The sequence below is a fragment of the Myotis brandtii genome, unplaced genomic scaffold (assembly GCF_000412655.1).
Source record: "Myotis brandtii unplaced genomic scaffold, ASM41265v1 scaffold165, whole genome shotgun sequence".
NCBI lineage: Eukaryota > Metazoa > Chordata > Mammalia > Chiroptera > Vespertilionidae > Myotis > Myotis brandtii.
In genome coordinates, this window is record NW_005356042.1 from 1369326 (window position 1) to 1390336 (window position 21011).

Below are 21011 nucleotides of genomic sequence, written 5' to 3' on the forward strand. Positions count from 1 at the left end.
TCAGGCCCTGGCCCCAAAGCGTCTGCTGAGGCCCAATGACGCTGAGCTCCTGTGGCTGGATGGGCAGCCCTGCTTCGTGGTGGCCGATGCCTCCAAGGCAGGCAGCACCACCCTGCTGTGCCGCGACGGGCCTGGCTTTTACCCACGCCAGAGCCTCCACGCCTGGCACCGGGACACGGATGCTGAGGCCTTTGAGCTGGACGGCCGGCCTCATCTGCTGTTGGCCTCAGCCTCACAGCGGCCCGTGCTCTTCCACTGGTTTGGGGGCCGCTTCGAGAGGCGCACGGACATCCCCGAGGCTGAGGACGTCTACGCCACACGCCACTTCCAGGCCAGTGGGGATGTGTTCCTGTGCCTGACACGCTACATCGGGGACTCCCTGGTAAGCCTGGGCCCAACCAGGTAGAGGTGGGAGCAGAGGCCACAAGCCACCTCTGACCTGCAGCTGACTCCTACTCAGGGCTGTCTTTTCAATGGGGACCACCCAATCTGGGCTGGTCTTTCAGCATTGACCCCACTTTGCACGCTGCCCTCAGCTCTGCCCCAAGCTCACCGGCTGATCTTCAAACTCCAACCCCATCTAATGTGTTGATCCTTGAATTCTGACCCCAACCCAACACTGACTTCAAGACTGTGACCCCTCAAGGCATTGCTAACCCTAAACTACTCCCATTCCCCAACATAGACACTGGCCCCAAGATTCTGATTCTAACCCCAAACTCTGGCTCTGTAACTCTGACTCACTCCAGGACTGACATTTAACCACAGCATCACACTCTGAGTCCCCCAGGCTGGTGCCCACACCCTCCAGCACTCTTTTTAGAGAAAGGTGTACCCAGGGAGAGAGTCTAAGCCTAGAAGTCACTGCTCTGATTCAGTTCACAGAGTGTTTCTGTGGGGAGCAAACTGTGGGCACAAGGACAGGAGTAGGTGACCAGGGAAAAGGCGACTATAGCTGGTTTGGAGTGCGGCCAGAGGAGGTTGGAGCAATATATAGCATAGTACGGAAAACGGACAGATTCCATTACTGATGAGTTCTATGTTGGTGAAAAAAGAAGGACCAAGAATGTGGCCTGAGCAGCTGGGTGATGACATTTATAAAGAAAGCTACAGGAGTTTAGGGACCTGCAGGCCTCAACTTACAAGCTGTTCCAAGTCCTCTGAAGCCTAGAGGACTATCAACAGGCCTGGCCCTCTTGGATCCCAGTCCTAACCAGCCGCCACACTTCACAGGTCATGCGCTGGGATGGCTCCATGTTCCGCCTGCTGCAGCAACTTCCTTCACGTGGTGCCCACGTCTTCCAGCCACTGCTCATAGCCAGGGACCAGCTGGCTATCCTGGGCAGTGACTTCGCCTTCAGCCAGGTCTTCCGCCTTGAGCCTGACAAGGGGCTCCTGGAACCATTGCAGGAGCTGGGGCCCCCAGCCTTGGTGGCCCCCCGGGCCTTTGCCCACATCGCCATGGCTGGCAGACACTTCCTCTTTGCTGCTTGCTTCAAGGGCCCCACACAGATCTACCAGCTTCACGAGTTAGACCTCAGTGCCTGACACTGGATGGGATCCTGGACATGGCTGGTGAGGGGGCTGGCATGGGGAGTTTTAGGCCTCTGGACACCTCCTTGACTGACCGCTTGGCCCCACTTGGGGTTATGGCTGGTCCTGTGAGATACTGGCCAAGTCAAGGCAAGAACTGCCCTCCAATCTTAAGCAACATCTTGGCTGGGGGCAAATGCTGGGCGCTCAGACTGGGGCACGGAACTGGAATCCAGAAGTCATGGTGGAGTAATGTGCAGAGCTCTATGAGGCCTGGAAGCACCCGCCTCCCCTCAACCCACCCCTCCTACTCCAGCTCCCTGTGCAAGTACCCAGGAGGAGACGGCTTTCCTCTCCCCACTAAACTCAATCTGGCCAATCGCTTTTAGTGCACGCCTCCATGACGTTACCAGTTGCTGGGCAGGTTTTCCTGCCAGGCTTGCTAACTTCCTCTGTTGCTTGTGCGCATGCCTGCTGCCAAGGCGGAAGCCCAGCACGTCCTTGCTGTGCGAGGGAAATGGGAGGGAGAGCGAGAGTTTTTGTGGGGAGCCCAGGGTACTCCTTTCCAGTGAGTGACCGAGGTGAAGGCGAAGGTGTGTGAGCTCAATAAATGTGCTGTGAGCCCGCCCCAGCTGTTGTTGTGGGATCAGTGGGAGAGGGTGTCCCCTGAGTGAAAAGGGGGGGTTGAGGGGGGCAGTGTTCCAGGAGCAGTGTTTTAGAGGGGGAGGTCCCAGGGGAGCATGTTGGCATACTCTGGTAAGCTTTTGGAGTTGTCTAAGGAGTGTGGGTTCATGATTGTGGGGGATGTTCAAGGGATATAAGGGCTTTATTAGGGACAGGACAGGTTTCTTGTGGGTCTCTTCCGGGGGGGGGGTCTCTTTTTGGATGTTTTGAAGGTTTTTAGGCATCTTAGGGGTGTCTCTTGAGGACATTTTGAGGTCTTATTGGGTTTGGGGGAGTCTCAAGGGATTTTGAGGCTCATTGGAGTCTCTCACACCAGGTGGCCATCACATATTATTAGGGTTATCATGGGCAATTACGTAAAAGCCTCACAGAGACATTGGGTATTAGGAAGGGTCTTGTGTAATAAATTGGGGTCACAGCAGTGAGTGGGTCTTAAGGGGTCTTACTATTACAATCATAAGCTATCTGGGTCCTCATATCCTGGTAGGATAACCCCACTGTCCAGCAGAGTGTCCCAGCATTTCCTCTGGTTACAGCTCCCTTTCACTCTCAAAAATGTCCCCCATTTGAACTAGAAAATGTTAAATTGCACAAGTGGCTCCCGTGGCCATAGCAGCAGAGGACAAACCTCATGCCATTCGCCAGGTCCTGAGGGAATAGGCCTTTGGGCTTTTCCCAACAAAGAGATTCAGCTGCCAGCTTCGGTGGCAGCTTCCAGAGCGTGTCCACCGCAAATCTTACCCAAGTACACATACAGAGTCTCAACTGCTTGGGCAGGAGGCAAGCTCACTTTAGATCAAATATTGAACAAAGAGACCCTTACAGTGAAAGTGAGATGGGGTCTGGAAAGGCGGTCTGAGGAGAGGAGGGGATTCCATCCTGGAGTTAGGTTCCTATGCAGACCAGGACATGGGGAAAGAGAGAGGCCCTCTGTGTTCTTTCATGGATCCATCCTCAACAGTTATGAGCAGAGCCTGGGGAAGGTGATAGGGTCAGTTTGTGAGACTGGATGGAGATTTTAGTCCCCAGAGTACGTACACACACACACACACACACACACACACACGCGCCTCATCCCCCGTGTACTCCTTAGACCCATCTGTCCCTGTCTTACCCGCACACACACACACGCACACACACACGCCTCATATCTCGTGTACTCCTTAGACCCATCTGTCCCTGTCTTACCCGCACACACACACACGCACACACACACGCCTCATATCTCGTGTACTCCTTAGACCCATCTGTCCCTGTCTTACCCGCACACACACACACGCACACACACACGCCTCATATCTCGTGTACTCCTTAGACCCATCTGTCCCTGTCTTACCCGCACACACACACACGCACACACACACGCCTCATATCTCGTGTACTCCTTAGACCCATCTGTCCCTGTCTTACCCGCACACACACACACGCACACACACACGCCTCATATCTCGTGTACTCCTTAGACCCATCTGTCCCTGTCTTACCCGCACACACACACACGCACACACACACGCCTCATATCTCGTGTACTCCTTAGACCCATCTGTCCCTGTCTTACCCGCACACACACACACGCACACACACACGCCTCATATCTCGTGTACTCCTTAGACCCATCTGTCCCTGTCTTACCCGCACACACACACACGCACACACACACGCCTCATATCTCGTGTACTCCTTAGACCCATCTGTCCCTGTCTTACCCGCACACACACACACGCACACACACACGCCTCATATCTCGTGTACTCCTTAGACCCATCTGTCCCTGTCTTACCCGCACACACACACACGCACACACACACGCCTCATATCTCGTGTACTCCTTAGACCCATCTGTCCCTGTCTTACCCGCACACACACACACGCACACACACACGCCTCATATCTCGTGTACTCCTTAGACCCATCTGTCCCTGTCTTACCCGCACACACACACACGCACACACACACGCCTCATATCTCGTGTACTCCTTAGACCCATCTGTCCCTGTCTTACCCGCACACACACACACGCACACACACACGCCTCATATCTCGTGTACTCCTTAGACCCATCTGTCCCTGTCTTACCCGCACACACACACACGCACACACACACGCCTCATATCTCGTGTACTCCTTAGACCCATCTGTCCCTGTCTTACCCGCACACACACACACGCACACACACACGCCTCATATCTCGTGTACTCCTTAGACCCATCTGTCCCTGTCTTACCCGCACACACACACACGCACACACACACGCCTCATATCTCGTGTACTCCTTAGACCCATCTGTCCCTGTCTTACCCGCACACACACACACGCACACACACACGCCTCATATCTCGTGTACTCCTTAGACCCATCTGTCCCTGTCTTACCCGCACACACACACACGCACACACACACGCCTCATATCTCGTGTACTCCTTAGACCCATCTGTCCCTGTCTTACCCGCACACACACACACGCACACACACACGCCTCATATCTCGTGTACTCCTTAGACCCATCTGTCCCTGTCTTACCCGCACACACACACACGCACACACACACGCCTCATATCTCGTGTACTCCTTAGACCCATCTGTCCCTGTCTTACCCGCACACACACACACGCACACACACACGCCTCATATCTCGTGTACTCCTTAGACCCATCTGTCCCTGTCTTACCCGCACACACACACACGCACACACACACGCCTCATATCTCGTGTACTCCTTAGACCCATCTGTCCCTGTCTTACCCGCACACACACACACGCACACACACACGCCTCATATCTCGTGTACTCCTTAGACCCATCTGTCCCTGTCTTACCCGCACACACACACACGCACACACACACGCCTCATATCTCGTGTACTCCTTAGACCCATCTGTCCCTGTCTTACCCGCACACACACACACGCACACACACACGCCTCATATCTCGTGTACTCCTTAGACCCATCTGTCCCTGTCTTACCCGCACACACACACACGCACACACACACGCCTCATATCTCGTGTACTCCTTAGACCCATCTGTCCCTGTCTTACCCGCACACACACACACGCACACACACACGCCTCATATCTCGTGTACTCCTTAGACCCATCTGTCCCTGTCTTACCCGCACACACACACACGCACACACACACGCCTCATATCTCGTGTACTCCTTAGACCCATCTGTCCCTGTCTTACCCGCACACACACACACGCACACACACACGCCTCATATCTCGTGTACTCCTTAGACCCATCTGTCCCTGTCTTACCCGCACACACACACACGCACACACACACGCCTCATATCTCGTGTACTCCTTAGACCCATCTGTCCCTGTCTTACCCGCACACACACACACGCACACACACACGCCTCATATCTCGTGTACTCCTTAGACCCATCTGTTCCTGTCTTACCTGGCGTGACGAGAGGTGGGATGTCCCCTGGTCGGTGGCTAGGAAAAGAAAAGTGGTGAGATCTGTGTTTGCCTCTTTGTCCTCACCCTCAAGACTAGAAGACTCTCAGCTTTCCTTGGCCTGGCTTCCTGGCTTCTTTCCCATCATAGAGTTGTACCACCCCAGGGTCCCAAGCATTTCAAGATTTGGGGCCCTTTGGGGATTTTCAGCTCCGAGGAATAAACCTAGGAAGTCTTTCTTAGTGGTGGGAATCTCCAGGGCAGAGCCTGGCCACCGGGCCTTTCTGCAAGGCTTCACCCCTGGAAGGTATCTGTCCAGCACGAGGTAGGCACACACTGGGAATCCGGCTCACCTGGGCTTCTGGCTGAACTTGCACTTGCATTTCCCACCTGTTGGGGAGAGGGGAATGGTCAAGAGAGGGGACCCACAGCCCTGCCCTCCCCACTCCCTGGCAGCTCCTCCACTTACTCATGACGACGATGATGCCGATGGCGCACAGAATCCCTGCACAGATGAGCCCTCCGACTCGGAGGCTGTGCCAGTCTAGGAGAAACCCAGAGGGGCCCTCAGTGTCAGCCAGCCAGTGTCCTCCTCATCCAAGCCCCCACCCACTTAACAAGGATGACTGGGCACCGATGCTGCGCTGGGCGCTGGGATACAGCTGTGCAGAGAACAAGCCCAGCCCTCCTCTGCTCATACCTAGTTAACACGCAGGCAAGCGACACAGATCTCATGGAGGTTCAGATGGAGAGACGTGGTCTGAAGACAAGGAAGCAGAGCCAGGGAACAGAAAGCCCGAGGGCAGCTCTTTTAGGAGAGTGGCCAGGGAGGGCCTCTCCGTGGGGCCCCACTGGAGCAGAGATGTGGGGAGGAGGGAGGGAGCATGTGGCGTGTGGGAGAAAGTATCCAGGCAGAGGGGTCAGAAAGGACAGAGATCGGAGGCAGGGAGTGCACCTGCTGAGTCTGCGCCACAGCAGAGAGGCCATTGTGGCCGGAGCAGAAGCCGCGATGGGGGAGGGAGGACAGAGGAGGGACACGGAGCAGATCATGTGGAATCTGGAGGCCACGGAGGTTTGGGTCTAATGGCACAGCTCCTCCAAGAAGTTTTCTCAAGTCAAACCTCTCCCAGACTTGATTTGAACATAACAGTGGCTTCTCGTAACTGTCCCTGCTTCTCGTAAACTGTCCTTGCTGGCTAGTCATGCATCTTCCCGAGGACCAGGCTGGCCTGTCTTGTTCCCTGAATCCACTGTGGCTACTGGCCAATGTCCTGGTCCAATCCTATCCTTGCCCCCTTTCCACCCACAGCAGACCCTCACCCAACACTGTGTGGGGCCCTTGGCACAAAACAGTATGAGGGGTGGGGTAGGAGGAGCGAAGGGAGGGGCACCAGCTCTTACCATAGTAAAATGGACTGTTTTTATCTGAAAGGAAAGAAAAAAGAACATAAATCCAGGAGCAGAGCTGGAATACAGGGGGTCCAGGGGGAATTTTTTTTTGGGGGGGTGGGGGTGGGGAGGCTGGTAGAAGAGCACAGTCTGACTTACCTTCCGGGTCGTTGGCGTCCAGGGCAGGCAGGCCTGGCGGGAGAAGCAGGAAGGAGAGGACATGGGTGCTGGTCTCAGTGAAGCTGGCAGGGCCAGGGGCTTGGAGAAAGGCCCCCTGATGGACAGGCCCTGCCTCCCGAGGGTGCAGGGGTCCAGCCCCAAACTAGCACGTCCCATCTCGGAGGTGTGGACCCTCCACTCACCCCACACCTGCGAGCCACGCCAGCATTTTGCCTCCTGAACTAGGTTTTAACCTGGGTAGCTCTTGGCCACCCTTTGGCCCGATGTTTCCAGACCCCTGGCTACTCCACGCCTCCTCCAGAAACGGAGCGATGTTCTCGTCCGCGGGACACACGGTGTCAGTGCCGTCATCCTCAGGGCTCATCTCCCGGCTCGGCCACATCCCACCCGCCTGTTCTGATGTTTGCTCACCACTCCTCTTTAAAGCAACTTGCTAATTATAAACTTAGTACACTTTATTTAAAAACCATCTTCTATCACCATCCTACATGGAATAGTCTTGCCTGATGTAACAGGGAAAAACAAATACAATGAAAGCAAAGGACTAGGACTCAATTCTGGCTAGAAGCGGTGGCTGCCGGAGCCCGGGGCCTAAGCTCTGTTCGTTCTTTGTTAAGGGGAGATTAATAATTTTAAATTATATTTTAAGTACAAGTACATAGTTACCCTGTACAGGCCCTGTTTTAAGTGCTTTCCAAATGCCAGCTCTTTCCATCCTCACAGTGACTCTCTACGTAAGTGTTGTTATTGTCCTCATTTTACAGGTAGGGAAACGGAGGCACAATTGGTAACTTGTTCCATTACCTCTAAGCTCCCAGTTACACGCCCCCCCCCCCGTAATAAAGTGTTAGGGGGCCATGAAGACACAGCAAAGGCTGAGCATCTCCTTGAAGTCATCAATGAGACATCAAGACAAGACTTTCTAGCTGGTTGAGCTGCTGCTATGAGAGGTCCTGTGTTTGTGCTCTCTTGAAATCACCAGCACAACACTTCTTCCCTCAAGGAGATGCTATCCTGACAGTCACCACCCCACAGGGGACACTGTGAGGCTTGCCTGCCGCTCAGCAGAGCAGCTCAGGGAACGGCCTTTCCGGGAACAGCACTCACCTGCCAGGAGGAGGAGGAGCAGGCTCAGGGCCACTTGCTGCATGATGGAGCCGGCCTGGAAGCGGAGGGGAGGGCCCAGCTTTAGCACGGCTGCAGGGCCTCTGGTTCCCAATCCCCTCCTACTCCACGCCCCACCCAGGTACACACCTCACCCCAGGGTAGGAAGGCTGGCACTGAAGGCTGAGAGACCAGAGCTGAGGAGTGCAGTGGGTGCTAGGTGAGAACTCCGACCTGGAGGAGGAGCAGCAACAATAACTCACTGGACATGGACTTGAGGCTTGAAGTGAATCACCCTGGCAACCAAATAAGAGAGAAGCTGCCTCTGGTTGACCCCATTTTACAGACTGGGAAACTGAGGCTCTGATAGGTGCCTTGTCAGAAGTGGGATTTAAACCAGGGTTGGCTTTGCAGCAGCTGTCCCTAACTCAGGATTCTCAGGGCCTCGGGGTGTTTTGGGAAATGGGGTGTTAGAAGCCAAGTGGCAGGAGGCCCAGTTCCTAGGAGTGTCTCCCATAGACAGCTTGGAGCCTGCCTGCCTTGCCCAGACTTTGTAGATTCAAGCCGCTCAGGGCTGGGTGTGGCGGGTAGAGCACAAGGCTGGGGTGGGGTGGGATAGACTTGGGAGAATTGGCCTGGCTGCAGCCCCAGCTCCATCCTTTGTGCCACCCTAACCACTGACCCCCATTTCTGCCTCACCCCTGCTTATCCCACCCCAGTCCCTGGTGCTGCCTCCACCCAGGTCCCAGCCCCGCTCCGACTCCACCTCCTGCCACGCTCCTCCTGGCAGCACATCTTCCTCCTTCCCCAGGGAGCCCTGCTCGGCACGAAGAGGACGCCTCTGTCCCCTCTTGGCCTGGGGTTAGTCCACCCTCCCACCATCCTCTGTGCCTGCGCTAAGCACCCGGTCTCTGTGCATCCCCTGCCCCTCTCCCTGCCCCTGCCCCTGCCCCACAGCTAAGGCATCGGTTGTCATAACCTTAACAGCAAGAGCTTACACTTCCTCTGACCCACCTGTGCCGGGCACTGCCAGTGACCCTGCTGGGTTTCACTCGTCTAATCCCAACAACTCTGAAGGCCATCTGTTACCTGCCCCATTTCCTGATGGGAAAACATATGTCCTCCCCACCCTGGTGAAAGCCCCTTTGACTGGAGAGAGCATCCCCATCTCGCTCCTTCTCGGTCCCTCCATGGAACCCCCACCTGAGCTGCTTTCGATTTCAGGAAGAGGCCTGTAGTTTGGGGGAGCATTACTAATGAGTTTAGGAGCCCAAAACGTTTTAGGGGGATCTGGGGAGGGTGTGTGGGCAGGACAGGCCTGTAGAAGGTCTGCTGCTGTTGAAAGCGACCTGGTGAGGCTTTGCCGCCCCAGGACTAATAGCACTGCTAAGAGCCTGGCTCATCGAGGTTCACCCGGGCACGCTGTTCTCAGTTCTGTGCGCTAATTCACGCGTGTCATCTTCACAGCAGATGAAGGTGGCACTGTGCTTAGCCCACTTTGCTGTCGCAACCCTGTAACCCGTGTGAACTACTCTGTCAGCGGCAACTCTGAGTCTCAGCTCTTACGCCTCTTTCCATGGGATCCTCTGAGTCCCCTGCCCGCTGCAAAGTCTCCATTGCTCTCCCTCCCGAGCATCACCCAGCATCCCCAGCTCAGGGGAGACTGGAGTGGTCTCAGCTGTGCCTGGCTGAGCGCTGGTGTCTGGGGTCTGCCCTCCCCTTTCCTGTCAGGCCGTCGTTGGAAGAGGCCCTGAGCTGCTCCTGAACTGACTGTTACTGGCGTGAGGCTTGGAAAGGTAGGCGGCTTTGCAGATTGAGCCTCTGCTCACCCCTTTCCACTCCTTCCCAGCCACGGAGGTCCTGTCTCCGCCAGCTGCCCTCTGCTCTCCCCTCTGTCCCTCTATGGTGCTGGAGGCCAGGCCTTTCAGGCATGAGGAATGACTCCTCGTGTCCCTGAAATCTCCCACCCAGCCCCCCATTTTACATCTCCTCAGGAACCTCCAGCTCCGTTTTCTTGACAGGACCCCACTCCCTAGACACTCGAGTCTAGCCAGTCACCCTATCTGCTCTGATACCACCAACCATCCATGATCCACTTAGATACCTCCATTCGCTCCGGTACCCCCAGATCCCCTGTTCGCCCAGATGCCCCCAGTCCTGTCCTGGTCCACCCAGGTGCCCCTGATCTATCCAGACAACCCAGTCGCACCTGCAGACCTTATCCTCTCCCCAGTTGGCTCACCAGCCCCAGAGGAGAATCATGGGAGGAGGATCTCATTAGGGCTTTCTCTAATCTCCTGCTCCCGCCCCCAGAAAAGGACCTTGAAGGGAGAGGTTCTAGGGGTCTTTAACAGAGAGCAGTGGAGGGAGGGGGCCCCATCTCTCACCCGTGTGGCTCCCCAGGCTGTGTGGACAGTGTAGTTCCGCCTGAGTCCTGCCTTTATCTGCAGCTGCCACGCCCTAAGCAAACCTGGGCAACGCTGGGCAGGTAGAGAACAAGTCAGACTGCCTAAAGCACAGGAGTTCCCATTCCATTCCTACTCTTAAAGAGACAGCTCCAGCCACCACCCCACCACTGGCAGGAGCTCCCTGGGGTCCAAGACTGAGGTGAGGTGCAGTGAGACTAGGATGGGCTGGAACTCATCCCCAACCCCAACATTAGGGGAGGGGGCTTTCTCCAATCTCCTGCTCCTCAGAAAGGGACCTGGAGGGAGAAAGTGCAGGGGCTTTAACAGCAGAGCGTGGCCTGGGGGTCTGGGAGGGGGTGGAGGAGGGCTATGCAGAGGTGTAGTATCCCCGTTACTTTTACTTAGATTGTGCTGTGCTTGGAGGAGGGATTGGCCTCCATCGTGGGAGAGCTAATGTCCTCTTCCAGGCCACTTGCTGCCGTTGACTTAGTTTGAGGGTCAATAGAAGATGCTGGTATGGCCAAGGAGAGGGTGGGGCTGCTTGGCCTTAGACCATGACCCCTCCCTGTTGTGTCCCTCGTGCCCCAGGGAGACTGGGAACTGGCTCCTGAGCACCAGGTCCAGACCTTTGGAGCCCAGGCTCTTCCTAAGAGCGCTGAGAGCCTGGGTTAACAGCGGGCCTTGGAGTGGGGGGCTGCCTGCCATTCCGGATAAGGCCCAACTGCACCGTGCTCAGCTCCTTTACCCGCCCTCCTTCCTCCCCTGCCCCTCCTCCTCACAGCATTCCTTCCGGCTGGGGTCTGTGCATGCCCCCACTTGGTCCCCGTTGGGGTGCCCCCTCCCCCCAATTCCGCCTTTTTAGACAGAGAGACTTTTGTCTGGGGGCTGGATAGAGAACAAGGCTCCTTTGAGTGGCTGGTAGAGGATTGGGGTCATGGGGAGGGGCAGGGCCAGAAAAGGGGTGGCTCTGTGCTGGCCACCAGCTGGACTCCAGGCGACCCCCAATACCATCACAGGGGTGGGGAGGAGGGCTGCAGGAACCAGGCCAGGGAGAGCGTGGAGTGCAGGCCAGGGAAAAGGGGTTCGGAGGTCAAGGCTCTGCTGGGGCTATTTGCTGGGGCAGGGAGAACAGACCCCCACTTCTCAGCAGGGAGGGACAGGGAGGCAGCAATGTTCACCCAGCTGTATGGTTTCTTCATGTGGTTCCCTCGGGCAATTTCTCGGTCCCAGGCCCTAAACTAGGACAAGTCCTCTCCCCACTCCCATTCAGGAGGGGCCAGTCCCTACAAGAAGTGGAGGGGACACTCAGGGAGGTGGGGCTCAGTCAGAGTGGGAAATTCGGGGTGGGCGGAGATAGAAACGGAGGAAGGGAAGGCCTGAGGGGGATTCCAGTCCAGCTAAGGGGTCTTTGTGTCTGGGCAGATAGCATCTCTCGCACAGACAGTTCAAGATTGTAATATCCCTGGGAAGACCCCTTTGGTGGTCTTGGGAGTGGAGTGGTGTCTCTCCCTGCTGGGAAGTCTGGGAACTACAGGCATCTCAGAGTGAGAAGGCCTGAGTGCACTGTGGTGGATGGAGGATGCATGCTCTATCCTTCATCTATGCCACCGTCTACAACAGCGGTTCTCAACCTGTGGGTCGCGACCCCTTTGGCGGTCAAACGACCCTTTCACAGGGGTTGCCTAAGACCATCCTGCATATCAGATATTTACAATACGATTCATAACAGTAGCAACATTACAGTTATGAAGTAGCAACGAAAATAATTTTAGGGCCAGAGGTTGAGAACCACTGGTCTACAAACTCAGATGCCAAAGGGGCCAGGCAAGAATCATGAATGAGTACAGCAGGACAGACGTGAGATTATAAGGTATGGGGACAACTCAGCAAATAGGAGAACTATTGTCCTGTCTAAATGGCAGCTGCCAAAAAGACTGGAGCAGGCTCATGGACAGGTAAAGAAGTACTTCCCAGATACCTTGGGAGAAAAACAAGATGTATCAAAGTGTGCTGCCATTAGTGAAGAGGAAAATAATTTATATGTGAATACTTGTATATGAATAAAATATTATTGCTTCTGGGGAGGGGGATTGAGAGGCTGCAGGATGGGGTGGGAAGAGACACTCACTTATATATCCTAAAAATGTGCTACCTTGAAAAAAAGTTTAATTTTTAAAAAGTAAGGGATAGGCTGTACACAGTTCCAGCCAATTGCTACTATTTTTAATAGGTATCAGAAATCTGAATCTTTATGTGGAAGTTCTAATATTAAAAGTTGGGTCAGATTTTTAAAAAATTATTCAGGTCAAACAGAACACATCTGAGGGCTGGTTTTAGCCTGGGAAGACCACCAATTAGAGATTTCTGCCAACTTCACTTCCAGAATCTTTAGTCACTGTGATTTTGCATTTGGATATCCAAATGTTTATGAGGCTTATACCCAACTCAGGCCAACCATAGCTTCTCCCCAGGGCTGGACTGGAACATGCCATGTCCAAGAGTGAGCTGGACTGGGGCCGGGGCTTTTGGCTGGGAGGGTAGGACTAGAGACCCCCTGTGGGTGGGTGAAAGTGTGCACACTGGGACCTGGGGAGGGTTTGCAGAGAGTGAGGTATGTGCAGCCTCTTGCATCCTGTTGGTGAGTCTTCCAGGCCGATTTGATTTCAGTCATTTTGAGGCAGGATTTTAAGAAGCTAGGGAATTTCCTTGACAAGTGGAATAAAGGAAACAGATAAAATAACTAAATAAGGCCAAACAATTTGAGCAATGAACAGCCAGCTAATGAATCACAAGGCTTTATCTTCCCTAACCAAGGACACTCAGGAACAAATGGTTTACACATTCTAGACCAGTGGTTCTTAACCTTCCTAATGCCGTGACCCTTTAATACAGCTCCTCATGCTATGGTGACCCCCAACCATAAAATTATGTTCGTTGCTACTTCATACCTGTAATTTTGCTACTGTTATGAATCGTAATGTAAATATCTGATATGCAGGATGTATTTAGGTGACCCCTGTGAAAGGGTCGTTCGACCCCCAAAAGGGTCATGACCCACAGGTAGAATCTAGACCATTCTGGGACAGACTAGCCTTAGTCCCAGTTCCTCTTTGATGACGTTCTTGAAAAATGAAACTAACCAGAAAAAAACCCTGTCCTTTCCATACACACATTCTGATGAATCAACATATTGAGGACACACCTGGAATTGCCGGGAGCCGGTACATCCTTGCTGCTTGACACAGTCGCTGCAGGGAAGAAACATCTGCACAGCATATGTTTCAAGGGATCTGGCGTATATGGCATACTGTTCTTAATATGTTTGCTCCCCTTCTTGGCGCTATGTGTTTTAACCAAGGTCACCTCTCTGAGAAAGGTTGTTTCCCCAGGTAGGGATTTTTCCCTGAAGTTAGGGAGGGAATAAAACCCCTTAACTAAGTGCCAGGCGGGTAATTAATCACTTTAACTAAGAACAATCACGCTTAAGCTACATAATCTTTACTCCCTGGAATGGAGATAAGAAACGCCCTAACCTTTGGAATAGAAATTGACAGGATTAAAATCAACTGGTATAAATACAGATGTAACAAGACAACAGGACACAGAACCTAGAGACAGAACCTAGCGAGAGAACATGGCAAAAGATCCTGGACAGAACCTGGCTACAGAACTTGGCTGGAGAACCTAGACAGAACATGGCAAAAGAACCTGGATAGAACCTGGCTGGAGAACCTGGCTAAAGAACCTGACAACCGAACCTGGCTGAAGAACCTAGCGAGAGAACATGGCACCAGAACTTGGTTGAAGATCCTGACCAGAACTTCGCTGGAGATACTAGCCAGAACTTGGCTGGAGATCCTGGCTAGGCTGCTGATCAACTGAACGCTGTCTCCGTGTCATTCCTTCTTCGCCGACTCCGTCCACACCTTTGGGGACCCCTGGACCTGTTGGGGTTGGACCCCAACATGGAATAATGAATATTCTGTTAAGAACCTCCCCTGAGAACTCCCCTAGGATTCCTGCCCACAGAAGCGTGTATCTCTGCTCTCTTTCTCTTATACTCTAATGCAAGGGTCCTCAAACTTTTTAAATAGGGGGCCAGTTCACTGTCCCTCAGACCGTTGGAGGGCTGGACTATAGTTTAAAAAAAAACTATGAACAAATTCCTATGCTCACTGCACATATCTTATTTTGAAGTAAAAAAACAAAACAGGAACAAATACAATATTTGTATTTGCGTGTGGCCCGCGGGCCGTAGTTTGAGGACCCCTGCTCTAATGGTTTCTACAAGACTTGCAACCAGAGGAGCAATGGGCAATGGCAGCTTGTCCCAGGATAACCCCCGATCCTATCTCCAAGGCCCCCTTTTTCTCTGACTTGCCAGTGAGCCAAAGCAGCCCCACCTAGGCTCTCTCCTGTTGCTTCTTCTACCTTAAGCCCTTCCTTGTCCCCAGCTTTCATAAACATACCCTCAAAATCACTTGGACTCCTATGAAGTCAAGAACCCACACACTACAGGCTGGGCTGAGGTGGTCTGGTAACAGTATTAAAGTGTGTCCATTTATTTATTTATATATACAGTAGAGGCCCAGGGGGAACAGGCCTAAGCCGGCAGTCGGACATCCCCTGAGGGCTCCCAGACTGCAAGAGGGCACAGGCCGGGCTAGGGACCCCCCTCCAGTGCACAAATTTCGTGCACCAGGCCTCTAGTCTATATATAGAAAATAAGGTGTAAAACTGCCATTCACTGGAGCATTATCTCAATTCATTGAAATTTTGCTTTCCAGAAATTGTCGACAGTTTGGCTCAAATAAACTCACAAAAAATTCTCTATAGGTTTGAATGTTTCTTAACTTTACAGTTTATATATATAGTGTATAGATAATAATGTCATTTGAAATAGTTCCCCTTCATTTTGCTTTTGAAGTCCTTTGGCCCTGAAGAACCTGTTGAAGTTGTGATTGGCTGCGATTTCTCAGTATCCTGGAAATCTTTGCAAAATGAGAAAAACCAAACCTACAAATAGTTTCTGAATATCACAAACTTTTAAGGAATGCTGAATAAAAATACAAAAGCAAGGCCATAGGGTGTTTTATAGTCACCTATTCAAAGTTTTATTGATTTTGGTTTTAATATTCAGGCTCAATAATTTTATTGCTCTTCTTTTAAGTCAGCGAATGTTTCCATAGGCTCCTGACAAATTTATAGGCCCCAGATGGGCAGCCTGGGGTGTGGGAGCCAGAGGCACCCGACTCATGAGGGTTCTTGTTGGGCCAGTTCCCCACCTTTCCAGGTGGAAACTGAGAGGCCAGGCTGGTGGGTTTGTTACCGGAAAGGGGACCTGGCCCTTAGCAGTTCTGCCTCGGACCAGCCGGTAGTGTGTGGGTTCTTGACTTTGTGCAGGGAAAATTTCAAACATGAGTCCAGATGACTATGAGGAAATGTTTATTAAAGCTGAGGACAGTAAAATATGAAAGGATTTAGCATGGAAGAAGCAACAGGAGAGTCTAGGGTGGGCTGCCCTAGTTCTCTGGAAAGTCAGAGAAAAGGGGGCCTTGGGATCAGGTTCAGGGGTTAACCTGGGATGAGCTGTTGCTACCCATTGCTCCTCTGGTTGCAAGTTTTGTGGGGTTTCTTAGAGTTTAGGAGATGCATGGCTGTAAGAGTGGGGGAGACGGGGGGAAAGGGAATGATGGGAACTGCTCCCCAGAGGGAGAGCATGTGCAAGGTCCTTTGTCTTGAAGCTTTATTTCTTTCTCACTGGCTTTATTTCTTTTAGGGAAGGGTTTCAGCAAAATAGTCATCAGTTTTCTAGGTGTGCTCCTCCAGGGTGGTGGTCTCCACCCATTGGTCGGTGTCAGGGCAGGGGTCATTGTAGCTGGTCCTGGTGTCACCCCCTGGTTTTGCTATTTTTCTGGGTCTGGAGCTGAAATACACTGAGGACTAGATGTTATTTCTAGGGAGGCAACCTTCTGTATCGGCTGGAAATCGCTCTGCAGTTTGTTCAGCTATCTGTCTCCGTTTCCCTATTCTACTTGTTCTACTGGCTTACTGTCCTGTCTCAGGTTGGGAGGTGAGGTTGCAGCAATATTCCAAGCTCCTATTTCCTGGGCAAGATGAGGACAGAGAGACCCATGGGCAGATAAGTATGGCCTCCTGGGGCTCTGGAACTGCTCCCTGTGGCCTCTGTATTGCACACCTGTGAGAGAAGCGTGGGAGCTGGCAGTGGCCCAGTCCTGCCATTTTGCAGTGGGGTGACATGCCACACAGGGCAGCCTTAAAACCTTCCCTCTGTACTGCTTTTGTTGTAGGTGGTGGGCCAACCACAAGCTCTGGATGGAGAGTCAGCCAGCAATGTGGGAAGGGCCCAAGCAGGCACTGTGCAACCAGGTAACCTCATGCATGAGCCAAGGTGGAAAACTGGACTATAAGGACTGCCTTGATGGTTGGGTATCCTCAGAGGTTGAGTATATGTGACTGGGATGTGTCTGGAACAAAAAGTGAGTGGGGAATTCTAATCTGTGGTTCTAATCTCCCACAAGGGTAATGTCCAGAGAGGGTTGAAGTGGATCTTGGGAAGTGCGAGAAATCTCCAGTATGGGGGATTGAGCACACAGGACACATAGAATAGTCACAAGGGACTTTCTGAGGATGGGAAACAAAAATTCTAGGCCTAGGGAATACATTCCCCCAGATAGTCCATTGAGGAGAATGCTGAGGCTCAGGGAGGAGGGGGACAGTCCCCAAACCAGGGACAAGAAAGAGTGCTCTGCTTTGGTGGTGTTTTATACAGGGCATTCTGTGGTGCCTGGCTGGACGGACAAGGAGCATGATGAGAAGCTTTATCTGCGGGTTGTGTGCACCTATAAGTATCCTATATCAGTGGTCGGCAAACTGCAGCTCTCGAGCCACATGCGGCTCTTTGACCCCTTGAGTGTGGCTCTTCCACAAAATACCACGTGCTGGCGCGCACGTACAGTGCGAATGAAACTTCGTGGCCCATGTGCAGAAGTCGGTTTTCGGCCTGGGCAAGTCTATTTTGAAGAAGTGGCATTAGAAGAAGTGAGGGTACGTTCGCTGAGGTCGACCCCTCAGATTGAGGACGTTTTTAGCAAAGGTCATCTTAGGAGTACCCTAATTAAGTTAATAACAATGTACCTACCTATATAGTTTAAGTTTAAAAAATTTGGCTCTCAAAAGAAATTTCAATCGTTGTACTGTTGATATTTGGCTCTGTTGACGAATGAGTTTGCCAACCACTGTCCTAGACACTAGAGTAGCGGTTCTCAACCTGTGGGTCACCACCCTTTTGGGGGTCAAATGACCCTTTCACAGGGGTCGCCTAAGACCATCGGAAAACACATATATAATTACATATTGTTTTTGTGATTAATCACTATGCTTTAATTATGTTCAATTTGTAACAATGAAATTGGGGGTCACCACAACATGAGGAACTGTATTAAAAAAGGGTCACGGCATTAGGAAGGTTGAGAACCACTGCACTAGAGCAAAGTGAGCCTGGGGCAAGTTACTGTTGTGGTGGGGGATGGAGGGAAAGCAAAGATGAGAGACATAAGTAAAATCTGAGTGTCTAGGAAAAATTAAAGGGAAGATATCCTAAAACTTCCAGGAAATCTCCACCAATGAAGCAAAGAAAAACAAAAATGCCTCTATTATTCTGTGAGCAACAAACCAAACTGAGTTGGAGTCTCAGACAATTTGCTCATATGATTGCAAAGACAGACAGAAACTCCCAGATTGGAGAGGGTGCAGGTCGGGCTGAGGGACCCTCACACCACCCAGTGCACAAATGTCGTGCACCGGGCCTCTAGCTGTATATAAGAGTGTTTCTGTTTTGTGTCTCTTTGTTTTTTGGTTTAATTTATTTAAAGATAGGGCATGTCCCACTTTGGGGGGGCCCAGCTATTTGTGGCAAGGCTGAACATGTGGCAGAGATTGTAGGAACGTCCAGCAGCTGCCAAGAATTCTTAATCTTGGGTACTCTTCTCGCTTTCCCTCTCAGGGCATCAGTTGCCTGAAACTCTTAGCTAGTGAGAGTTCTTGTCTGTGTGTCTGTAATGTAATTTAGGTTACCAATTTACTTTGCTTGCTGTCTATCTTTTGGGGGCTTAGTTTGCTCTTCACTGGTTTATGAACATAGGGACAAAGATTACATGAGGAAGTAGGGATTACAGGCCCGGGGAAGTAAGTGATGTGGGCTGGGGTGGGACTCCATTGTTTGGGCAACAACGTTGTTAACCTTTCCATGATCATAGGCAGGTCTTGAATGAGAATGGACTACATTCCAAGGTTGACTCCCAGGTCCAAAGTTGGCTACCGGTCCCAGGGGCGTACAATTTCCAGATTTTTGCCTCTAACACTGGGAGGAACAGATCTGCAGAAGTGCCCTCTAGCAAGTTGGAGAGATAGCAATGGGGCGGGGGAAGGTAGGCAGGGTCACTCCCGTTTTTATAAAGAAAAATAAAATAAAATAGTACTTTCACATTAAAGCCACTGAAGACTGGTGAGTTGTCCCTGTTACAAAATTGCCAATAAAATGCCTTGAGTAATAATAGTTAGCTTTAAAATCTCAAAGTTGTTGTAAATATAAAAAAATTAAGTGTATATGATAATAGTTATATATGCCTAAACATAGTTTTCCAAAAACTTTTAGTAACTTCCAAAGTTTTAGTAACTTAAAACTTTGCGTTTGCTGGGTTAAGTGGTAAAAAAATTATTAAATATCTAGGTATTTTAAAATACCAGGATACTGAAATATTAATCTCAGTTTGCCATGTATGGAGAATCTAGAGGATAGATTTGAATCTGTTAATGAATAATAAGTCTTGTATTTTATTTAAAATATCTCTTAAAATTGTGAATGTATTGCTAATCTGAGGAATGTTAATTACATGTCACCTAAAAATTAAGGTTTCTAAGGGTTAAGAATTCTAACTAATTGGGAAGAAATTATGGTCTTGGTGTCATTTTGAAGGAAAAAGAAAGTGGGTTCTGAAAGTTGTAAGATTTATGAGGAAGGGTTTGTGAACGTTGAGGAATGTTTGTAAAGAGAACTGTTGAAAGGAAGTTATATAAATGACACAGCCCAGTAAGCCAGGACAAGTGGAATAGGGAAACTGAGATGGTTAAACAGCAATTTGGAGCTATTTAGTAAATCCCATCTTCCATAAACCAAGGACACTTAAGAGTAAGTGATTTACATTTTGCCTCCCTAACAAGAGTTCATATAAAAAGTTTATATGAACGTACTCAGGGAGACAGGTAGCAGAAATCCAATTAGTGTCATTTGCTGACCACACCCAAGGACAAATGAAGTTAAACTTTTTCTTGACCTAGAATTGGCTTTAGGTGATTCCAATAGGCCCCAGTATGCCTCAAGATCTCCCTACAACGGAGACTAGGGACAATTTCTTAAGAACTATGTACTGGCTATCTCTTCTATTTTAATGTCTCTCAGATTAGAAGGCCTCCTGGCTCAAAGCCCTCTTCTTGAGTTCCTGGCTCATCACCATCGACCAGGAGACTACGTTACCACTGAGACTGCTGTTTGGACTGCAGAACAAGGTTGGACCCATCCCACTCGGGTTGGGGGTGTACCACCAGCCTCTCTGGGTGGAGACACCTCATCTTGGACGGCCATTTCAGGACATAGCCCCTTGAAGTTAACACCAAAGAAACTGTAAGCTGTCTATTTGCTTTAGGCCTCTGGCAAATTGCAGGGGAAATGTGTATAATCAGGATCATGCTTACCCAGTTAAGTTATTGATTATAGATAACTTGAATGACTTGGATATTTCAGCCTTTAGGCCAAGAGATTGGCTAGGACTACATTTAGGAGTAGATGTTACAGGACAAGATCCCCTAGACCAGTGGTCGGCAAACTGCGGCTTGGCAAACCGCGGCTCGCGAGCCACATGCATCTCTTTGGCCCCTTGAGTGTGGCTCTTCCACAAAATACCGACTTCTGCGCGTGGGCCATGAAGTTTCAATCGCACTGTATGTGCGCGCCCGCACGTGGTATTTTGTGGAAGAGCCACACTCAAGGGGCCAAAGAGCCGCATGTGGCTCACGAGCTGCGGTTTGCCAACCACAGCCCTAGACCAGTGGTCGGCAAACTCATTAGTCAACAGAGCCAAATATCAACAGTACAACGATTGAAATTTCTTTTGAGAGCCAAATTTTTTAAACTTAAACTATATAGGTAGGTACATTGTTATTAACTTAATTAGGGTACTCCTAAGGCTTAGGAAGAGCCACACTCAAGGGGCCAAAGACCCGCATG

At 51.2% G+C, this 21011-nt stretch overlaps 2 protein-coding genes across 2 annotated transcripts in view; one reads left to right on the forward strand and one right to left on the reverse strand.

Moving 5' to 3' along the window:
- The window catches only part of LGI4 (leucine-rich repeat LGI family, member 4), an 8776-nt gene extending 6612 nt beyond the window's left edge, over positions 1-2164 (forward strand). Inside the window, exons 9-10 of the mRNA XM_005862658.2 lie at positions 5-382; positions 1234-2164. Of these exons, the coding sequence (XP_005862720.1) occupies positions 5-382; positions 1234-1548 (693 nt within the window). The 3' untranslated portion in view covers positions 1549-2164. The remainder of the gene's footprint in view (positions 1-4; positions 383-1233) is intronic.
- Positions 2165-2983: 819 nt separating this feature from the next.
- Positions 2984-21011, reverse strand: part of FXYD3 (FXYD domain containing ion transport regulator 3) — a 41834-nt gene continuing 23806 nt past the window's right edge. The window contains 7 exon segments of the mRNA XM_014536590.1: positions 2984-3191; positions 5626-5663; positions 5978-6078; positions 6080-6168; positions 7026-7049; positions 7173-7205; positions 8301-8355. Of these exon segments, the coding sequence (XP_014392076.1) occupies positions 3172-3191; positions 5626-5663; positions 5978-6078; positions 6080-6168; positions 7026-7049; positions 7173-7205; positions 8301-8343 (348 nt within the window). The 5' untranslated portion in view covers positions 8344-8355 and the 3' untranslated portion in view covers positions 2984-3171.